The 24,531-nt window shown below is 38.8% G+C and overlaps 1 protein-coding gene across 6 annotated transcripts in view; it reads right to left on the reverse strand.

Moving 5' to 3' along the window:
- Window positions 1–24,531, reverse strand: part of LOC149479160 (uncharacterized) — a 34,388-nt gene that overhangs the window by 9,269 nt on the left and 588 nt on the right. The window contains exons 1-3 of one of the 6 annotated variants that reach the window (XM_089708495.1): window positions 15,869–16,003; window positions 10,984–11,517; window positions 1,327–1,579 (exon numbers count right to left, since the gene is read on the reverse strand). In XM_089708495.1, coding sequence (XP_089564621.1) covers window positions 1,327–1,579; window positions 10,984–11,368 — 638 coding nt within the window. In that variant the 5' untranslated portion in view covers window positions 11,369–11,517; window positions 15,869–16,003. The other 5 variants (XM_089708496.1, XM_089708499.1, XM_089708497.1 and 2 more) reach the window with 5 other exon arrangements.

A 24,531-nucleotide genomic window follows, 5' to 3' on the forward strand; every position in this document is an offset into this window, starting at 1 on the left:
ATGTGATGAATATCAAGCTGGGATGTTTAATATTAATTACGCATCCACTACAAGGATCGCCACCTTGAGAGCCCTCGCCGAGAGCTGAGCCTAGCGACGTGCACCGGCCACCACACAAGCGCACAGGCCTAACGGACTCGTCTATTTTACAATCACTTATTTTTACATTGCATAAACTTAGGTACGTAAAAATAATCTCAGCGGGATCAAAACAACGTTAACTTTGATCTAACGTAATATATTTATTTTCAACAATAACTCTTCTTACTTCTGCTATCCTATTACTAGCAGACATTTTTAGGATGGACACAAATTACTAAATTTCAAAATTTTGTCGCATAATAATTACTTGTTGTGTCGTACGGATCTCATTTTTCAAAAGAAAAGCAAATGAAGAGTCATTTTTAGATAATATGTGATAAGTGTTATAACAAACATATTATGACATAGGTAGTATGTAAAATAAATAAAAAAGGCTGAGTGACCATCAACGGACAATCAACAAAGCCACGTCCGGCGGCGAGTGGCGAGTGGCGACACCGGGCCGCGGCCAACCCGACCGATACACGTATAAATGAAAGCTTCTGTGGCAAGGATGAATTACGATTCAATTATGACCCTTTTACATTTTATTACGTTTTGTTGTTACGCCTTCGAACGTTCTAGATACGCCACATTAATTCATCTCGTCCTACCTAATAGATGCACTGTGAAGAAATGTTTTATACATTGTGTGGTAAAAACATTGATCTATTTTTTCATTTCATCATTTATTTACGTTATCTTATAGGTCAATAATTGAAAAACAATTTTAAGGTAAAGTGAACTTTTATTTCGTTATATGGATTGTAAGAGATCTTTTCCTAAAATTAAAAACTCTATCACTTGGTAGAGCCATAATTTAAATGTCTAACCCTACCCTCAATTTATTTTTGCATCTACTCATAATTATTATTGTTAATTCACGTCAATAAATATGTATTATAATTTTTTTTGTATTTGTAGTGTTAACAAATTTTTGTGTACTCTTTTAAAATAACGTAAGTTTTTTGTTTCTCTATGTAACATACCTAGTTAGTTTCTTTCATAATTAATAATACAAATTATGTGAGAGAGATCAGAAAGTCCTCTTGTTTGTTATAGAATAAGTATTTTTTTGTAACAATTTAAAAACAATACGCAAAGATCGTATTATTGAAATAATCCACCTTATCTTATCTAATAAACAATGTTTGCTTTGAAAATAGAAAAAATAACAACATCCAAGGCGAAGTAGCAATGCCCAGCTGTTTTCAAGACCGAAGCTACCAGGAGATCATAACCCACCCGTGACTGCTGTTGGTCCGCGGCCTGGAATGTTCTTGTGCGAAGTCGAGGATGGGCGCCGGCGGAGCGGCGGGCGGCGGGTCGGGGGCGAGGGCCAGCGCGGGGAGCACGGGGGCGGGGGCCGGGGCGAGTGCGGGGGCGGGGGCGAGGGGCGCGGCGGGCGCAGGCGGCGACGGCGGCCGCACCACGCCGTTGCTGCGCGCCACCGACACCTCGCTCACCCGCACCGACACCGGCGACTTAGGTTCCTCCTCTGCAAAAAAAATCGCGACATCAGACACAATGGCTCTAATGCGATTACGATATCGGCTTCTCTGAGCGCGAACGCTCATTCCTTAATTTTAATCATAGGTGATATGCCCTGTCAAACGGTTCGTCGACGGCGGCGATTCGTGGCGGTAAAGTACCAGGCGAGCATGATATTCGAAGAGCTCGCTCGATGCGAAAACTCATCGTCAATGTGGGTGTGACGATTACATGAGTTGTATACGTTCATGCAATATTGAATCGTAACGCGGTGCGCTAGAGCCCTCGATTGCCTAACTTCACGGAGCAGCTGAGCGCCTACTGGAGAGAGATAGGTGCACGATTCACAGCCGTACCGAAAAGAGATAGCGGGAGGGCGTAACCGGCTGACGTCAGCGCGGTCATGAAGAGTTTGACGTTTGTTACCACGCCAAAAATCAGCTGCTAATCATAAGAGAAAAAAACCGGTCCATATAATGTACTATACTGTGCCGTACGATCATTATGAATATTTTGGGTGCCGCTGGCGCCTGCAACGAGAGCTAATATTATTCAGTACGATTTGTACAAACGAGCGAAATGTAGAGTTCATTGACTGTGAATGCGTAATAGCTGTTCCTTGGTCAGTGTGCCCTAAAACTTGCATTGCGTAACAAAACTGTTTATAGAAATCCTTGAAAAAATAAATTTAATTACATGGAAAACTCTGTAATATATAACTCTACAACTCTACATCTTTCATGACGACTGCCAAACTCTTTGCTTAGTGTTGTAGTTTTAAAAATTTCATAATCAGCATCGGATAAAATATATTCTCCTATAACATCTTATTATAAATTTAAAATGAGTAATTATAGTAACACGTCTGACACGTAAACAATTTCTACTCTACCAGTATCTTGCTGTTTTTTTTTTGTTAAGTTTGCAGTAAGAATACATTTTAATTTAAATACTACTTAAGTCACATACTCACACTGTGCACAAAATTACTTTAGGGTAAAATAATTAATATTTAAAGAGAAATCTAAAAAGGTGGATTACCTAAAGTTTTACAATTTCTAAACCCATGAATAAAATAACAGGATACGAATAACAATAGGAGAGCATAAAAACGAGGCGGTATTGACCGGTCGCGGTGTGAGCCTTTGCCATAAATTAGAATCAGTCAAGAAGTGGCTGAGTCCCGGAGGTTGAGGCTGCTGAACTCTTGACTTTGACAGACATCTTGACTTTGCGCCCGATTATTGAATTATTAACGCGATCGATAGGATCCTGGGGAACAATCTTTAATAATTCAATTCGGTGTCTCAATATATTATTCACTCGTCACTATAAAATGATACATACATCATCTATTAAATGATAAAAGCCACCTTTGGCGACCAGATGCAGATAGTACCTACCAAATTATTATCATCTTTATCCAGAATTATGAATCAATTCGAAGCCATTATCTCCATGGTCGTTTCCATCAATAAACCTTATACCTGCCCTAAATTTGGGACATTTTATAAGTTATTTTTCTGGAGTATTGTTTATTAAATCGATGGAGAGTTATAGAGCCCTAATGATATATTTACACGAAAAACTAAGTCAGTGAAATTTATAAATTTAAATTAAAAGAAGTTACTTAATACTTATACATTTTCTAAAAAATACCAAAAACGTCATGAAAAAAAAAATTGTAAATTTTGAAATTCAGTGTATTTGTCTTCTATAGAAGTTTCTTTTATATAGTGTAAAAAGTTTAATAGTTTTTTAAAAGAAAACTCTGAAAGTATAATTATTAAAGTTTAAGCATGAAAAACAAAAGAGAAATTGATTGTATTTCTCCATAAATTCAACTCATAACAACTGAAAATCGCAACAATAGCCGAACTGGCCGAAGAAAAATAAAGAAAAGAAATTTTCAACAAAATGTCACAAACAGTACTAAGGTAACATGAGAGGCAGGGTGCTTATGCAAGTTATCGGCAGTTGACAGTCGCTGCCAGGGAAAATCACATTTTATTTCAACTTGCGTCACTCCGCTCCATGGGGTGCTATTGAAATCCTGCTACATTCACGCACGAGTACCCGGAGGGCAGACAAGGATAATCAGATAAAGAAAATTCTCGAACAATACATAAGTATTTTCCTTATTACGTCGCAACTGAGACGATAGACGCCCAATTAATTATTTAACTAATTTGTGTTTCTTAGCAGTCTAATAAAAACTTCATGAATAGATAAAGATAATTACGCAGAATGTAATCGCGCTATTTTTATAATTTAGAAACCGTTAATCATCAAAAAATAGCTTTACATAGTTGGTACTTGGTACGCCAATAACTGTCATTTAAAAATGCCAATTTCGGTTAGTTCATCCTCGACGAATACAATAATAATTATTCATTAATTATTATAAAAATTGACTAAAAAAGTGAATCGTCTCTAGGCTCTACCTTGTAATATATTGTCAGGCTCCTGCTAGTCATATGAGCCTGGTACAAATGCGCATGGCGGCGCGGCGGCGTTTCTATCGCGTGCGAAGGGAAACAAACTGTGCGAAAGAGGCACGAGATATCTCCATCGCGAACCACAAACTGCAAGTGTACACTGTAGTGTACACGTACAGTGTAATGTATAATGAATACAAGTTTAGATTTAGCTACAAGCTGTGAGTCAATTAGCGACGCGGGTAAAAACAGAGACCAATAATTCTAAACACGTTATGTAAACCTAACTAACCAATCCGAATAACACATTCATATAATTATAATTCGACACATGCAAACTATCACCTATTTGTTGAAAGGAGAACTCTACCTAGAGATTACAATCTATGCAAAATAGCTAGAAAATGTTCTAGAAGCATCTCAACATCTGATACGACGCAATGTCATAACTCATACCCAACCAAATGGTCGTTCTGGTTCTGGTCGTTCCTTAGAAAGAAATGGATATCTTAAACTGATATATATTCAACGTTTTGTAAAAGTTTAACATTTTGTTTATATTTTTGAACGGTTTCAACTTTCAAGTAAACCGCTGATATTTGAATCTCATTGAACTCTTATGTAGAGTGTTTGGATCTGTGTTGTGTCGTCGTAAACTAAATGTATTGTATTCAGGAATAATACAATCTTCTTGTAACAACGCATTAACTGTAATGAATCAACTGCGAAAGTAGCTTTTAAACGAACAATCTTATCGTAAAGAAACAATAGTTGGAATTTTTTTTATTTTTTCATACAATTTGCACTCGGCCACCTAGTTTCCAACTTAGCAAGGCCGGTACCAGAACTAGAACTGATAAACATTCATATTTAGATTGTTTACGCGCCTGCACGTCATTAAATCAGCTAAATCTTGAGCAGTAAAGTTTTGATTCTATTTCTCTACGTAGTAGGTAACGCTTTGGTGTGTATTAGTTTAGTGTTCGTAATTCGCCATTGTTCAGTTCGTAGTGAATTGTTTGTACTAAGTAGCGTGGAAGGTGACCGCACGACTTGGTCGGGCGGCGACAGCGGGGTGCGCGGCGCGGAGGAAGGAGACTCGCGGGAGAGAGGTGTGCGGGCAGCTGGAGGAGCGGGGGAGGGGGGAGGGCCGCATGCTCGGGCCCGCCACGTGACGTCTCGGCTCGCCGGAAACACCCGACCGCGAATACTGATCCACCACCTGCTGATTTCTACTGCTCTATTTACGTCTGACGCTTCGATAGCCAATACTACACGTTCGAACGATTAGTGATCCAATTAAATGTTTAATTGGTAATTTGACTTAACGCGTTATAAGGCACTTATCCCGCTTTGCTCATTCGTATGCAGGAATGCGATACGCTATCGTTTATCAGGCGCGAATAGCGTCGTCGGTGGCGATGGACTCGGGCAATCAGCGCGCAATGAGCGGGGACAAAAGAAACGGCGCGATAGTAACGCAATATCGCGATGTCAACAACCTCGCGATTCGCGACCCGCGCCCTATATTTCGGGTCGCGCCTCAGCACGTGTAGCCTTAGGGTCAGCTCACACCGAGACGCGACGCGGCGCGACGCTGCGCGCACTTTTTTCATAGAGCGACTCAGAATATACTTTATTCACTACACGAAAAGATACACATTACATTGTGAGAATTCAGATTACGTTGCACCACGCAGCGCTGCGCCTCGAGGTGCCTCGCGGCGTAGCAATGTGTATCTTTTCGTGTAGTGAATAAAGTATATTCTGAGTCGCTCTATGAAAAATGTGCGCGCAGCGTCGCGCCGCGTCGCGTCTCGGTGTGAGCTGACCCTTACGTGCGGTTTGGAATTCGGACATAAACCTTTTTTTTTTTTTTTTATTAGGTCCACCAAACTGGACATAGCACTACAAAAATAGATATGGTTATTCTATGATACATCACAAGTAATAGGTGCTAGACCTTCTAGAGGTGAACACAGCCTGCAATAATAAGTATGCGAATACATATTTACATTATTAGATACAATATTAACATAATTTAGAAAAATAACATTATGGATCAATTTAAATACAATATTTATGCAATTTTGGAAACTAATTTTTTAAATGAATTTAGGGATGCGCTAAATATATCGACGTTATTACAAACTTTTTCGTTGTAAGCTGAACACATGCGGTGCAATGACGAGTGTTGAGCGTAGTTTGTACGACAAAAGGGAAGACTAAACGTTTTCATGTTAGTGGGACGGCTGAATGGCCTTGGTACATGTATGCTAATTTTTCCTAATAATTGAGAATTATCTATTTTACCATTTATAATTTTGTATAGAAACACGATATCAGAAAGGGTCCGTCTGCTTTCAAGCGATTTCATTTTAAAGTGCATAAGTCTAGAAGAATAAGACGTTAGGTTACGGCAAAGATTGTGAGTGAAAGTTAGGTGGTACAGGAATTGTTTCTGTATCCGTTCCAACCGCTGTATGTGTACGGCATAAGTAGGATTCCACACAGGGCTACAGTATTCGAGGAGAGATCGTACGTAGCAATTAAAAAGCAATACTGGTACTTCAGAGTCATTAAAGAATTTGCTCTGTCTAATGATGAATCCAGAAAGGCGTGCGGCCCTTGTTGCTAACGAGTCTATGTGCTCGCGAAAGTCGACTTTTGTGTCCACCACAACACCGAGATCGCGAATGTACGTGACTTCACCGATTGGAATGTTATCAATAGAGTAAGTTATATGAAGTGGATTACGTTTCCTTGTGAATTTTATATGATAACACTTAGATACGTTAAGGAACATGTTATTTTTTGCGCACCATAATGTAATGCTGTTGATATCGTTTTGTAATGCTAAAGTATCTTCATGGTTTTTTATTACCCTATACAATTTGAGATCGTCGGCGAACATTTGGTACTTAGACGTAATGTTGGCACCTAGGTCGTTAACGTATAGTAGAAAAAAGAGTGGACCGAGGTGAGAGCCTTGAGGTACACCTGAGGGTAATGGTCGAGCGACTGACTTGTAACCTCTGAGTACAACTAATTGGGACCTATTACGCAGATATGATTCGCACCATCTGAGCAGAGAGCCGCAAATACCTGCGTGGTACAATTTTTGGACAAGAAGGCTATGATCAACCATGTCAAATGCCTTGGAGAAATCGGTGTAGATAGCATGAATTTCATTTTGTTTTTCGAGCTCTTCATTGATGTCGCTGACGTATTCCAAAAGATTAGACATGGTTGAACGCCCCGGAAGAAAACCGTGTTGACAGGGGTCAAACAGAGGTTTGAGATGAAAATAAAATCTGTTGTAAATTATGGATTCGAACAGTTTACCCATGGCTGACAGTATTGATATCGGCCTATAATTCTTAACATCACTCTGATCACCTTTTTTGTGTATTGGAGTGATGTGTGCAATTTTCCATTTAGTCGGAAAATGGCCGAGGGAGATAGATTTATTGTAGATGTGGTACAGAGGCTTTGTGAGTTGCGCAGAACAAGTTTTTAAGAACAGGGGAGCGATTCCGTCTGGGCCTGGTCCCTTGTTAATGTCTATTCCTTGAAGTGATTTGTAGATTTCAGTTTCAGAGATGAACCTTACTTTATATATACAGTATACACATATAAATAAGAAAATTAATCACCAGGAAGCATTATTGTATCCTGGTAAAGCTTTATAGGTAATCAGAGATTTCACTCCAGGAGATCGGTCAGTGTTTAGTACTTTCATGCAAAACCGGACGTCTCTACTTTTTTATAAGGTTTAAAATGAGATAAATCTTCCTCCATTTTCAAAGGCGGTTATAGACTCTTTAATAACTTGAACTATGAGAATCCTGCTTAGGCACGCCGCACGAGCCAGTTACGCAAGTCATTTTATAAGCTTAGAAGGTCTATGTGTGTGTGATGTTATGTAATGTTAATAAAAACACATGTAACTTATTCTGTTAAGTAATGACTCATTTAAAGTCGTAATATAAATGTGATTTGCAGGTTGCTCATTACATTATGGGTTTTAGGAATAGGATATCGGTTTAACTGAACAAAAATAACGATAAACGCATAGGAAAATTACGAGAAAAAATTATTCATATTACTTACGAGCATCTTTGTAGAACAAAAAAAATAGAACTAAAAAACCTAACTGTAATTCATAATCAATAGTCTTGAATTATTAAAACATGATGAAACAGATTTTTAAGTAAAATATATTTTTCCGCTTATCACCTTCAACTGATTTATTACTCGTTATTTTTTATCATTTAAATATGGACATTAAAAAATTATTACTACTTACATGAATTTTTTGTTTCAAATTCGCAATAGAACCGGTCCAAAATGTATATTCAGGTATATTTTAAGAGTAAATTAATAATTCTGATACAAACGTATTAGTTACAAAGAGTCTTATACAACATGTCTTCCCCTAAGACTAGATAGAGTTGATCTCTATCTACCTATATGTACTAAATATGTAATAATCTTATATATAAAATTCTCGTGTCACAATGTTAGTCTGCATACTCCTCCGAAACGGGTGGACCGATTCTCATGAAATTTTCTGTGCATATCGGGTAAGTCTGAGAATCGGCCAACATCTATTTTTCATATGTACCACGGGCGAAGCCGGGGCGGACCGCTAGTCTTATATATAAAATTCTCGTGTCACAATGTTAGTCTGCATACTCCTCCGAAACGGGTGGACCGATTCTCATGAAATTTTCTGTGCATATCGGGTAAGTCTAAATCTCACCCAAGACTTCATGATCACGATACCAATGAAGCTAAATTAAATATTATCTAAGTACTTCAGATATTTCATAATAAAAATATTAAGACCCTGAACTTTTAAAATGTAGAGCAATAAATCTGTACATTTTCAAACGTAGAGCAACAAATCTGTACATTTTCAAATTACGTTTAAAAATGTTTAAACTCATAGGCTTCGCGTGAAATGTCAGATTCGACAGTTGAACAAAATGGAATGACGTCATCGTTGCAAAGTTGCTACAGCTACAAAGTAACGCTTTTACGCACTTTGTGTTTGGTCGTAATGCGTCAAAGCTTATTCAATCTACGGTTACTGCGTAGGCCGCTGTAGTACTACTGTCTACACAATAAAACATGTAAACTGAGAAGGAAAACTTCGCTTAATATAAATGATTATATTAATGACTAGCTTTCCGCCTGCGGCTTCGCCCGCGTTTTCAAAAAAAAACCCGCATAGTTCCCGTTCCCGTGGGATTTCCGGGATAAAACCTAGCCTATGTCACTCAGAAATGATGTAGCTTTCCAACAGTGAAAGAATTTTTCAAATCTGCCAAGTAGTTTCGGAGCCTATTCAATTCATACAAACAAACAAACAAAAAATCAAACCTTTCCTCTTTATAATATTTGTATAGATTATATTTAATAACATTTAGTTATTTTCAAAAATATGGAACTGTAAGGCTGATGTTGGTTCCGCAAGTCGAATCATCTTATTGCACAGAAGAAGTAAGTATATACTGCGGCTAAATGTTGATGTGAACAAAGAGCGATGCAAAGAGTTAATATTTCATTTTTTAGTTTAATCCATCAATAATTTACAGAATACATACTAAAAGTATTTGATGAAGCTAACCAACGCCATGAAACCGGTTCACTTTAAAAAAAGAAGCAATTCTCCAACTGACGATTGCTTTAAACACGTATTTATAAGGCTTTTAAAGGATAGCTTAATAAATTAAACGAATCTTTAATTTATAACGGTGCAGGAATCACTTCACACGTAGGTATTAAAAAGTAAAATCCTCGACCTTGTTGGGCGACAGTAAGTTGGCTAGTTAGCGCTATGAGCGCCTCGACAATTCTGTTGCCCTGGTAGCCGATGACACTGTGTAACATTCGAAATATCGTACGCACTTGATTGCTGATAAAATGGCAACCGTGAACTTAATATCGATCGAAAGACATTGTAATGACAGTGCAGTGACAAGAACGGAATTTATTACAGTTAAATATCCTCATGTTTGACTAGTTATCCCTTAATCTAATCCAGATTTGAAGGCCCGTAGTCGAAACCCCCTATATTCTAATATGGGAACATATTGCAAAGCGACTATAACCTAGCCTAACCTTAAACACAGTGACTGCAAAGGGCGCCGACGTCACGATGAATATTAAAATTATCGCTGTTGTCGATGTATGTAAGGCCTTGATAACTGGTAGTAGTCTATCTATATGCACTATTATTCCTCCTATCGTTTCCTAATCGTTCATTACATTGTAAAGTATACATTCTATTGTAAACACAATGTAACATAATAATTGTTTCTTCATTATATTTAGTTAATTACCTCCTTCTATCAGCTTTTCTTGTTTAAGTTGTGAATAAATTGGGAAATAACATAGTCACAGTTTGCAAATGGCATTGTGTCAATTTCAACCAAGTTTTTCAAGCCCTGAACTCCTTCAAACTGGTTAGTTTTTTGTGTAACTTCATATTTCCGGAGCAGAGCAAATAGGAGAGCGAATGATAAACTAGAAAATCCTCTTTGTTAATGAAACGTGTGAACGCTTACTTATTTCAAGATTAGTAGAAGGACTTTTCTGGAGACTGGACAGAAACCAGAACGGACACAATTAAAGAAAGCGATATTTTTATGTACCTCTTACTGACATTGTTATTCATTTCAAATGAGGCTGTGTGCACCGTTCATTGACGAATTTAGTCGCGCGCAGCCTCACTATTGTGCAAAAACAACACAAGGTTGCCACGGCAAGGTCGGCGGACGATCGTCGCCGAGTAATCTAAATCGTACGTGTTTTGATACATAATTATATCGGGTCTTATGATGCTGCAACGAATTTAACATCTGTCCGACATATTAATTGAACGCAGTATCTATTTAAAGTCCTCTGACAAAGTAGCGTAATACAACACGCGTCGGTCGGGTAATCTTATCTACGTGTCACTTACCCAAATACTCTTTAATCCACTTCTTTTTAGGAGGCCTCGCGACTTTCACCCTGTCTTCCTTGACTGGGCTCTGAATGATAACCGACGGCATAGGATGGTCTAGCTCGCCCTGGCTGACGGGGTTCAAGGGGGTGATGACGGATTGCGGGAACCCGTAGCCGTCGGCGGCGCGGGGGAGCGTCTGCATGTGCTTGTACGCTTTAAGCGTGATGGGTATCGGCTCCACGTAGCTGCCGAACTCTGTCTCCCTGGTGTTGATGGCAATGGTGTGCAGAGTCTCGTAGTACTCTCCGGGCGCACTCATGGCGCTGAAGAGCTCCGGCTCGCCAATGCGACGGTTGCCTCCGACCGAGTTACCCTCTGAGCTTTCCATAAGTATACCCATTCTACGTCGGGTCAGTCTTTACTTACTACTCTCGCAAGTCCTTTTCGCTTTCACTGTTTTTTTTATTGTTCTCATTGTCACTTATTCCACTATATAAACACTAACTTATATGAATATTCTCATAAGTATTTTTTTTTTCAGAACTTCAACTGTAAAAACTTTAACGTTAGGGAAACTGCGGGTGCGTTTGATCATAAGTGATTTCTATTTTAATTATCGAGTACGATTGTCCGGACAGTAAAGTAGTAATATGGATTTAGACGCTTTTGTTCAATACCACAGTAATAAAACAAGTCAATGAGCATATTGCGGCCTGTAGAGTGTGGATCATTTATTTTCAAATACTCTGAAACGTCGCTCATTGTCGAAAGTAACAGAGACTCGACTGTTGGCAATTTACTTTTGTTCTACATTGTATTTACGTAAAATGGCAAACTTTTCAGAAGCCCCACTGATAATCTATTGTTGACACAGGTATTGTAGACATGAGCAAGTGATAAAGTTTTCACAATTGATTCGAAGGAAAACTTTAAAAGTTAAAACAAACAAGGTAGTGAAGGAACTGCGTATAACTTCGAAGTGTCTGTGATTTCTCTTTCGTACACTTTGTAGTGCTCAAATAAAAGATGTCGAAACGAGTAAAGTGTATAACGCATGGGTTGCGACAGCTCGTAACGCCTGACTCACAAGCGTAAGCCCGGTGCGGTGACGTCAATCTGCCCCGGAGTTGGCGGAGGCCATACCGGAGCGTTCGATAACTCAACCTTTTCAAACATCCAAAACAAACTCGAAACTGAAACAACCGAACAGACGATACGGAATTTTCTAGATTGCCTTGTGTGCACTGTGCATGCATCGTTTGAAATTTTTCAGTGACCGTTATGAATTTCTAATGAAAATACTTAACAGTTGCGAAACGTATCAATTAAAAGGACAATAACATAATATACGAGATGTAGAAATCGATAGCCTCGAATCGCACGTCGGAAAGAGACAGAAAGTATGCGAGGAAGAGGAGCGAGTTGTTATAATAATATTGTCGTGTGGCTCGAAGGCCAGTGGCACGGATAGTGAGGGCGCTCAACAAGTGCGGGGGCGGCGGGCCGGGGGGGAACGCATGGCATGCACGGGGATACGGCCGCGAGCACGTGTACCTCCCGCCCCGCCCGCACCCCCCGCGCCGCTCGCCGCTACCGCCTGCAGCGTCATGCCGCCCTGGTACGACGGTAGACCTTATTGCATAGTCTAACAAAGAAGTAACACGTGTCACAGCTGATTCAGCTGCAATTTATACTGAGCTAATCCGCTTTGGCTCTTGTTTATAACCACTGTAATTAATCAAATGGAGATTTAAAATTACCAAATCTTCTTATATATAAAAATGAATCGCAAAATGTGTTGGTAAGCGCATAACTCGAGAACGGCTGAACCGATTTCGATAATTCTTTTTTTATTATATTCCTTGAAGTACGAGGATGGTTCTTATGTAGAGAAAACGTAAACATGTACCACGGGCGAAGCCGGGGCGGTCGGCTAGTTATCGAATAAAAATAACACGTTCAGTTGTCTAGATGACATGTGAAAATAAGAAACGATTATTTTTATACTGAACCGAAGCCAAGATCGGGTGAAATTTTTAAAAGCGAATCGTCGATACGTTCAGATGAAATTAGAAAACGTTAGGGATACGTCAAGTACGAGCTGTATCGATAGCGAGGAAACCTTCGAAGTGTTACATAATAATGTTTGAAGAAAGAGTAATGCGCATATATGCATAGGTACACGTGTGATTTGAAAACATTTTCTGTACAAGTAATAATTTTATCTAAAGAATTTATAACAATATATGTAATAAGATATTATTATGCAGGTGTAACTGCTTTATCGGCATCCATTTTTGTCTTAATATTCAATTTAAAGTACATTTTAATCAATAATTATTCTTGACATCCTGGGCAGAAATCGTTTGTTAATTTTCTATTTAATAAACACAGAGCAATAGAACCTATCCTGACATCGCTTAAATATGAATACGCTCATTGAACAGCTTTTACAAAATTTCTATCCAATGCGAATATTACAAGAACCCAATAAGAAAAATAGCAATTGGTCTGAACCATGAGCACGACTACCCTCGTCTCGCACACCAGTCCCCACTTGTTTGACACCATTACAATGACACGACGCAACCTGACACCGAGATCATCCGATATCGACACAAAATAGCATAATTAATGCTAGGACGACGCGTGCTAACGTTACGTAACCGACAGATTGCGCAACAAGAAACATCTATCGAGCTATCATCGAATGGTCCTCTCGAGATGGTCTAGATGATGGACAATGATTTTAGATAGAGTTGTTAAGCCTGGAAGATATCCAAAAGAAATGGAAGAAACGAAACTGAAGCATAGAGATACCTCAAGCGATTCATTGGAAAACTTTACCTACTGTAGAAGTTTTTGGAATCTTCTTAGAAAAGCTTGATTTTTGAATTTAGGAAAAAATCACCCCTATGAAATCAATAACCTATATATATAGTATTAGATATTGTTTACTTATTAAAATGTATGTGATCTTCAAATTATTTCATAAAACAAAATTGGGGGCATACCAAAATATCCAGATCCAGAATCGAAGGGTATCGCTAAATTAAAAAGTCTGACAGTGAGTCTTAAGACCATTAAGATTAACTGGTTATATCCTAAACATTTAACAGATGCAACATATTATTAACTTGCACACTGAAATGGCGTAATTATTACATTAATTGCACACAGCGATTAGAAAAGCGTTTGGCTTGCAATGTTCTGGAACAACCTTTGAGATAAATGTTATCACCTCGATCGGAAATCTTATTGCGTATTAATATTTTAACGAATACAAACAAATACACGAGTCTTGAAAAATGATAGCAATTTTATATATTCAAATCGTTTGATCAACTAAAAACACGAACTGCCGAGAACGCGATCAAATCAATTTAGCATAATACAGTCACCGTTGCATTTTAACGTCTTTTTCAAATAAAGATGGGTTTCGAGAAATTCTGAATTACCTATATTCTGATTGGCATCAAGTGGTGTTCCCACCACTCTAGGTTAACCAAAAACGAATGCGAAGTAAAATTAATTATATTAAAATTTATCTTTAGTAACGAATATATTAAAAATATTGATCAGAACAGAAATGCTAGCCTTTAGTTTTTTTTAGCTGTTTTTATCTATAAATTGGATCAATATACGATTACATATGATAGCCATTTTAATGCCACAAAATCAACAGTTGATAGTCGTGTACATAAGCTTCCAAATAAACAAATTATATAACAAAAATGAAAAAGTTCCCAAACTCTCGTTATTTCGAAGAAATTTGCGCAGTGCCTATTCATTTTTACGGTTTCAGCGTTTGAGACTCAACAAAAGGGAACACAGGTAACTAATAACATTATCAAATTACAACAGAAAGTATATAAGGAGCCCAAATAAATCCAGACAATTATAGGTATGATGAAACTGAAGAAGGCCAAAATAAAAGAAAAATGTTGGGTCCAATAATTTCTGACACCTTTGAATTCGTGACAGAAAATATAGAGAGTAATTCAATGGATAAAGAGAAACAATAAAACACGAGGAAAAGAACGAACTGCAAGAGAATCCAACATAACGACGAAAATAAACGTTGGCTACATCTTATAACATGAACGAAATAACAAAGAAAAATTTTGATTGGCTACATGATATCACTGAACTAACAATATTTTTAGAAGACCTACTAAATATAAAAACACAATAAAAGCCTCAGTCGTTTCAGTGATCGTGGAAGAATTAAAAACTAGTTTAAGAAGGTCAATCAACACCGTGTAGGGGGGTTAAATAGCAAGACAGTAATATTAGTAAGAATTGAACCTGGGATAAAATCGTCAACATATTTTACATAATAACAATCTCACATACGTGTGGCACGTATATATTTATATGAAGATAAGCAGCTGATATCAGAAAATTAACGATAAATGCTAAGCGACAAAGGAGAGCAAAGTGAATCGAATCGTTTCAGTCACTGTTGTATAAATGAAAGATTCATTTCAACTTATTTCTTCGCTAAAGTCGCTACAATACCAGCGTCATCAATGTTCGATCTCACAAATTCGGTCAGTAGTATTTTTTATAACCACCGTGGTAATTATAGATCATCAGATTTTATATTAGCGTCTGATTTCCATAAAGAATTCTCGATAGTTTTTACATATTGGCATCAAACAAAGCGATATCGCGATCCTGCGGAGAGAGACGAGCGGCGGCGGGCAGGAGAGCTGGGTCCGCAGCCCGGCGCTGCACCGCGGGCCGCGCACGTGTGCGGCGGCGCGCAGGTGCCGCCGACCTCGCGCTATCTCGTCTCGCCTCCGAGGTCGCGATGATAACGCGCGCTATTTTAGAGCACAGCTGACGGGCCGCGATCGTGACCGTCGCGAACGCACCCGCGGGCCCCGGTACGCACCCGAAAGTCGACACACCGCGGATCCGGCGCTACACGCCGGAGCGTTCTCAACGACAGCCGGGCGCGGCCGACGTCGACAAGCAGCGCTCGACGACTGACCCGCAGCGAGCGGCGCGCGGCCGCGAGCTGCCGGTGACGCCGCGCGGGAGGAGCGCCCCCCCCTCACCCCCCGCCCCGCCCCCGCTGCAGCGCGCTCGCACGCGGCCGAGCGCAACACTCGCACATGCAGCGCTTTACATAACCGCGGCGCTCCCGCCGCCGGAACGAGGTCGCCGAGCACCCGCACTTCCACTGAATGCTAACTGCAGTCGGCGCTGGCCGATGAGCCGGCGGCGCTCGTGTGCCGGTGACGCGGCGGAGTCACTGAACCTCGGCGAATAAGGTGAATGGAACATTGTGTCGAAGCGGCTGTTGCGGAGGACGACGCGACCGTGGGCGGCCCGGGGCCGGGCCCCGCGCTGCGCTCCTTATGTGCGAAAAAGCTAACTTTCTAATGAGCCATAGCGACCGTCACCACACGGCGACGGGCGACGCACATTCGCCGACGATACATCATTATTCATTGTTATTCATGAATACCATATTATCTCTGTGAAAATATTGTTGCAAACGGATGGTTAACACCTTATTATGTTATTTTATGAAAAATAATTACTATTTTTACTGACATAATACAGAGAAGTCAGATATACCAGTTAGTTAAACGCTTTGTGTCAAGATGACATTGATAAAATTAAGTAGACCAAGTCATCGAGCCGTCACGGTAGATGCTGAGGGACCGCGAGACAAAACGTTTGCCGCAGATACGAATCCATAATAACAGGTCGGGCCTGCCTACGCGTGGCGAGTTATCACGGCGCGGCGAGAGACGAACTTTCGTCGATCTCGCTATAAATAGGCGCATACCAATATACGCATTTAACCGTGAACTCTAAAGATTAAAAATTAAGTCGAGCTGGCGGCACGACGCGGCGGAGCGAAGGCGAGCGGAGCCAGGGGGAGAGGTTATCGATGTTTTCGAGATTTCCGTATGAGAGAAGGCATTGTTTCGAGTGCAGGTCGCAGGAACACATAAACACGGCGGGCGTACGCGATAAGGTCGGCGAGGGAGCGCATGCGTGCGGCGGCTGACCTTGGCGCGGTGCAGCGTGCGCCGTGCAGGCGAGCTCCCCGCGCTCATGTGCCCCGCGTACACCGCACCTGCCGGTCGAGCAGGTTGCGCCCGACCTAGCGATATACCTACATTCTATTTCTGGATTCTGCCCATCTCATCAAACTGCCTGCGAGCCTGAAAATCATACTTATTCGATGCTACCTGCCGACCGAGATAACTTGATTGAGATTTATATCACGTAACTTTGGCAGAATTCTATTCTATCTGTGTATCACAGAGCATTAGCGATATCAATTTAAAAGAAAAAGAAAGTAGGCGATACTTAGATACAAAATAATTCAATTACTTGTAATAATGGTCCTTCGAGGACCATTTTCCAACGAGTAATTGTGCACAGAGGTAACATTAATGTAATCGGTGACGATTTACATTTACTGTACGTGTCGATCGCTATCAGCTGGATTTTTCCGGCAGTGTGGAGCAGCTATCGCGGGCGAAACAAAGGGGACCCACAGGATACTGAGATACGGCGCGTATCGTGAAAGCCCCGAGTTTTGTTCGCGCAACCGTTGATAAAAGTGCTTATTACATTATAAAACTTACAAAAAATATTATATGACAACATTCACGACATGATTAATCGTTAATAATGACGACAATAGAAAATGTTATTATGGTAATGGAGCTCTCCTCATCAACATTTTTCGAGATAAAATTTTGCAAAGAATTTGCTAAGATGTTTTATGGTACTTTTATGCTGCATTTTCTGCCGATATCAATTTATGTGCCACATACTATAACCTGTTTAAGTTTTAATATGTCTCGAAGATCAGGTACTTAAGTTAAAATGCATACTTCAGAAAGATTCTCCCAGCAATCTCGACGTACTGTGTACAATGTCATACAACGAGTAATATGGAAGTTTACCTTAACTGGCTCAGTTAAACGACTTAATTCCGTGCCTGTGCGAGCGAAGCGGGGCCGGCTCGCTAGTTTCACATTAAATTTGTATTCGAGTGACGCGAAAAATCTGAAACAATATCGTATTGTAATTTAAGCGAGTAACGGGCAGAGCGGGGCGCGGCGCGCGGGCGGCGGGGGAGTACCGTTCCCACCAATTAATGCAAAGCGACGACATGACACAAATCACAATACATTTCCCTCGGAAATCATTTTTTACAATTCTAACAGATATTTTCGAGCGGCGAACTCATCTATTATTTATACACGGCTGCTCGATAAACTTAATCCAGATTCGAATATAATTACAAAACGTGACGCGTTTGCGAAATGAAAATCTAATTTCTTCTATCGCTCTGTATGCTTAATATCGGTACTAAACTTATATCTGGTTTAATCAGAAAACACGCGAGATATCGGTGATTTTATAGAGTCCAATGAAATTATAGTTGAACTGCTGTCAAATGATTCTCCGTCCCGCTCTCAGCGAGCGGGCGAGGCGAGACAGAGAGGCGGTCGCTATCTTTACAATAATGTGGAGAACGCAACAGAATATCTGGGTGTCAGTGAGCCATCTCCATTAGTGTCACGTATGCATTAATGGCGGTAAACAGCATTAAAATGCTGACAACATTTTTTGCAACTGTTCTGAGTGGATTCAGAAGCGATCTCGATGGCTAGTTTTAATATATTCTACTCGGTTGCGAACAGTTTCTGTTGCTAAAGGATAGTTTGGATCCGTATTAGGATTATCAATGATTTTTATATCGTTTACAATCTCTGAGTTCATAGTTGGTGGTAATTTCAAACAATAAACATCTGTTTGTACATCTAGGTTTCTTTCAAAAATACATATCTTTAACTTTCTGAAATTATCATTTCTGAATAGAACCAGTGAATTCAGGAATATTTAATACAATTTTTTGATCAAACCTAACAAAAATATATCACTCATTTGATTGCGTACTAAAAATGATAGTATGCAAAGAATTCGTCTCAAGCAAAAAGCGCTAGTTCCAAGAAGGCTACTTTTAATTACTACTCCTTTCAACTCAACCGGTTTCGGATACGTGTAAAATGTATGGAAAATAATTATTCTCACAAGGCCAATAATTTCGAAGAAGACGCCAACATTTTGACACTGTATTTCCCCAATAGATAATAATTACAAATCAAAAACACGATTAGGTACCTAACAATTAAGAAAATAACAGGTCTCAACAAAACATGTAAATAATACAAATAACTAAGCCCCCGCGCGTATTATAATTACAATACTACATCACACAGCACACGTAACTGACGAAACGCTGTCAACAAGACGGCCGCGTCACCAATCACCGAACGAATAAAACGCAATTGTGAAATTGTTTTGAGCTTTACGGCTTAGACGAGCACATGATCTCTCCCACTTGTGTCCTAGAACACGATCCGCCAAACGCGAGCCGCGTACGAGAACAACGCGTTCCGTACCATGGCCAGAAAGATAGTGATAGCTTATATCTATCTCTATAACATAAGGATCTTTAAACGTTAACTGTTGTTTTGGTAGTCCTTAATTCTATGGTCTAACAATAACCGTAAAATAAAAATAAATCGTAAATCGTCGCAAAAACGTGTCAAGGTTATTCATCATACTATCAACATTATTTCATTACTACTTCGTCCAAACTTCCAACTGCGATTTTGTTTCTAAAGCAAAATCTGCTTAGAGTTGAGAACCTTCTGCCTTTTAAGGAAAATCGTTAATAGCAGAGTAGGAACACCTCTGCCTTTAACTACCTTTTTAACTTATAGGTCCCACAGTTATTGGTTCCTCAAGGATGCGCCAAGGCGTGGTCGTGGGGCCATCACGAGGCCGCACTCACTTTCACTTCTTCGCTGAACCGACCTCGCCATCATTATGCTATTGTTTAAAACACAATCATGTACCGAAATTGAAATAGCCATTTGCTTGAATTGGGATTAGAGTAGGTATCTTATGTCCGTCACGGACGAATTCTACCATACCTGTGGCCCCGTCGTTGATGCGGCTTGACGGAACACTGTGGTGTTTTGGTCGGTAGAAATCCGACATAACCCACGGCCCCTTCCCCGGAGGCCGTGGGTTATGTCTATGAAAGATTTCCCACTTAAAATAGAAAGGTACTTTATGTCCGTGTTATAACTTAAGTCACCTTTTCCATACCTTTTCGTCGAAAGTGCTTTTCAATTTCCGAACCGGTGGTAAAAATATTGTGTAAAATGAGTCTAGCCTTCACTACGATAGTGACACATATAACCTCGTGGAAGTTTTTGTGGTCAATCATGCGTAGACACAGTAAACATGTAGTTTAATGTCTCATCAATAGGATTTTGCAACGCTCGGCCAATAATAATTAGGTATCAACGGTATTTTCCTTTAATATATTGCAACTACTGTGGTTATCTCTATGTGGTTATTTCAATGATGGATGTTGATATCGCTGATGAGTCAGATTTCGAATATAAAATTACATACAAAGAGCCATTATTTGTGTAAAGACCACAAAGTTCTCTTCTTGTGGATATCTTTACAAACAGAGCTACATGCAAAACAATTGCAATGTATCATGTCGAACAACTTTGAAAACGTCGAAATTCAATCATTCATATGTTTCCCTCATTGGCCTGTAGGTTAATTGCAAATAACCTATGACCATGAAGTATTTTTCGGAATTATCAAACACCTCTTAGGCTCTAACACACAACATTTAACTTCTATTTTCCAATGTACCAGAGAAAGGTGAAGGTTGTTTAGGTTGATTCCCAAAATATATATCCCAAAGCAAACATAGGAATAAACAGAACGTGACGTTTTTATAATACACGTGCATTTGGACGACAAGAATGCACTCTGATTGCCAAACGAAAGAAACAAAAATATTTCACATACCGCCATAGGAACAAAATTGCTCTTTATAACAAGGAGGTTAAGACTAGTTTTAGGGTGACACTCACTAACCTAACTATGTCATCACGCTTAATCGTCTTACATTATATAATGATTGCAAGTAAAAGACTCTACATCTACATTTTCATAAGCTCTACATTTCATATTATTACTATACATTGTCGTACCTCGGTTTTACATATAACATGATATAACTTCGCCGTGCACCTATCATAGAAACAAAACACCATTGCGAAGCATTACTTCAATTCAATTCAAACATTTTATACCAAGTATCATCATTATTTTATTCGATAGCATCAACAAATTTTCATCATTACAGGGATCATACTAGCTGGTATGACAAATAGATGCTGTTCAATTATCCGACCTACCCGATATGCACACAAAATTTCATATCAATCGTTCAAGCCGTTTGTTAGGAGTTAGGAGTGAGAACTACCAACACCGCGACACGAGAACTTTATATATTAGAAGAAGATTATCCGCAATTGGGATGAACGGGATTCAGAACGTTCGGGAACAAACTCCGAGTTACAGACCCTGACTAAACATTTGGTCTATGAATCACGACCACGAGCGACGATCGCGACACTCACTTTTCCTTATTTACACAATTGTTTAATTTACTAGTCACTTGTGTGTATGATAGATTAAAATATAAACTTATTGATGCAAACTTGTGTTTTATTTACAACCACCTCAAAACTTTTCGATGTAAGAATAGATTTCCTGGAATTTATGAATGAAATAAGTATAATAGTTCAATTGTAATCGAAATATTGTACCTACATATTATTATGTGTCAGCTCAGTTACCCGTTAAGAAATTTTTCGGTTTCTTCAAAAGATAGCAATACCATTTCTATATGACCTTTTGGCAGAGAGAATTTTTAAATATATATTTATTGATAAATCCTATTTTTCACTACCTACTAAATAAGACATAATCATCGCCTTATCTCAATTACAACACGAGGCAAAACTTGTCCAAACGTAACACAATATCGTCAACATTAATCTTGTTGTAGTCGTAAAAATTCCGCGCCTTAAATATAATTCATTATTACGCAATCGATATAACAATGTGATGCTTCGGTTTTTGCGAATCTTGCTCAACGTGTTACTATCGACATACCATATAATAGTCCCCTATTTTGTTACTTTCAACAATTCAACTTTAGATTTTAAGAGCCCTAGTGCCCAAAGGGTGCCAACTGTCAGCACTCTTTGAATCTTGAGCTGATTTTTGAAATCAATGTTAAGTGTATGCAATGATTAAAATAATGTAAGAAAATCAGTCTTCACACGAGACTCGTTAATCGACTGATCGCTTTAAGCATAGTAACTCAATGACCTATCCACGAAATACGAATTTTTAACCGTCGGAAATTTATATAGAGCTGATATAAAATAATTACCCGTCTCCGTATTAGTATAAATATTTGGTGATTGGTCAGCAAACCATGAGTATTTTGGTTTGTCCAATCCCATCACGATTTGAAAAGCTGCAAATCAGGTAAAATATACCTTATCGGAAACAGAGTCGCGGGCACATTGTAACTTGTACCTTAAAGCGCTAGTTTCGCTATCTAAAGCAGGTTCGATAGCTCATCGAAATGGCATGCAACAAGTAGCAACGAGCGCTGTCACTGGACGTGCTCGAGCGGTGCAGCGCTGTGCGTTACATATATCCTGGCACACGTAATATCCGCCCCTTGTTTATAAATTGTCACATTTTATGTCGTCTGATAGATAAAGCTTACTAGTGCAAGTGGGTATGACTCGCCGTGTATTGCATGCATCTCTACATGTAATAATTTCGTGCCTTCTGGCTACATTTAATATATTGAGCCTGATAATTATTTAAAACTAGCGGTCCGCCCCGGCTTCGCCCGTGGTACATATTTACGTTTTCTCTACATAAAAACCATCCTCGTACTTCAAGGAATATAATAAAAAAAGAATTATCGAAATCGGTTCAGCCGTTCTCGAGTTATGCGCTTACCAACACATTTTGCGATTCATTTTTATATATAAGATTTACAACAGACATTAACAAACCGGAAAATTTGAAGAGAAAAAAGCTCTACATCATAAATAAGACGACTAAGAAAGAGATATTCAATAAGATTCTCCTTCACACGTTATTCGTATCGTTTAAATGTCAATAACAGACTTAAAATCCTTAAAAGTAGGCTCATAAAACTTTTCTAAATTTTGTAATATTTCCCCTTCATAAGTTGAATAGATGAACATATTAAGATATGACGAAACGTATTTTAGAAGCGTTCGCGATGGCTTCTATTGATAAGTTTATCTCTAGAAGCAGCACGCAGTTACGCTTATGTGCTACCTAAAATACAGCCTCTCACACTTCACTGTCTGGTGCACAAACTATCTATTTATACATAAGTTTTAATGAAAAATTTGATTTTGCATGTACCCAGTGTAACTCCCACGATTAAAATAAGTAGCGAAGTCGAGGATGGAAAGCTAGTATCTCTATTAACATATAAAAATCAATCTCTACCTATATCATTTTACTAAGCATTGAACAACAACACAGAAAATTGTTATATTTCTTTATCACGGCTCGACAATAGTATTTACTAGTACCTCCTATTATTAAGATGGATATTTAGACCAATATTCCTTCTTAATGTTTTGTGAATAACAAAAAAGTTAACAGCTATAACGTCTATAGCTTTGACAGACACGAGGCAGGTTTTAAGGGCTGTACCAATATCTTGTTTGTGAATAAGTTTGAACTTTAAGGTTAAGGAAACCCTACTAGGAATTTCTTTTGTTTTCCTTCGCAATCATTGAGGAAAAATATACGAAAGTTTCACAGATCTTATTAATAAATAAAAAATACTAGAATAACATCAATTACAATACCTATACATTGTTTTGTGTAAAAGTATACTGAAGTGTGTATTACACCAGGGTTGGTGGAAACTTTCTGAATCGGTTTAGTAGTTTTTAAGTTTTCCCATTTCAAACAACAATCAAATCTTTCCTAATATTATTATTTTTTAATTTAAATGTAGGTATATTACTTTATTCACATAAATCTTCACATCCTTTAGCATACTGTACTATCTACTGACCTTTAGTTATATTTGGTCACGTACGAATATTTGCAAAAATATTTCAAGTCGCAACCACTTCTGAGCCATAATGCCCATGTACAGATTATTTACTTCATTATGTTCGCGTTTCATTAGCTTTATAAAAGTTAGTGCTTGTGCAATATTATAAATGAAAAAATATATTTGCACTGCTAGTATGTTTTTAATAATTCTACTCAAAAACATTTGGACCGATATCAGAAATTCTTTCCCAAGAAAGAGATTTGTTCCGAAACTATGTAAGTAGATATAACTTGATATAACCAGATTAAATAGGACAACTCAAAGGAAGAAGGGTTTTTGGATACAAAGACAGGTTAGTTTTGGCTAGAACATAATGTAAAAGGGATGGAAATTTATAATAGGAACTGCTCTCACAAAACTAAACGTAAAGCCTAATTTTTATCGCGGGTGAAACGGCGAGGCACATCTATAGATCTATATAATAACATTCCGGTGTGATATAATTATATTTACGTTACATATAACCGAGTGGCAGTCGAGCAAGCTCATCACAATCTAAG

The sequence above is a fragment of the Colias philodice genome, chromosome 21 (genome assembly GCF_061535455.1).
Source record: "Colias philodice isolate Cphi_HAF_F1 chromosome 21, ilColPhil1 Martin Lab GWU primary, whole genome shotgun sequence".
NCBI classification, from domain to species: Eukaryota; Metazoa; Arthropoda; class Insecta; order Lepidoptera; family Pieridae; genus Colias; species Colias philodice.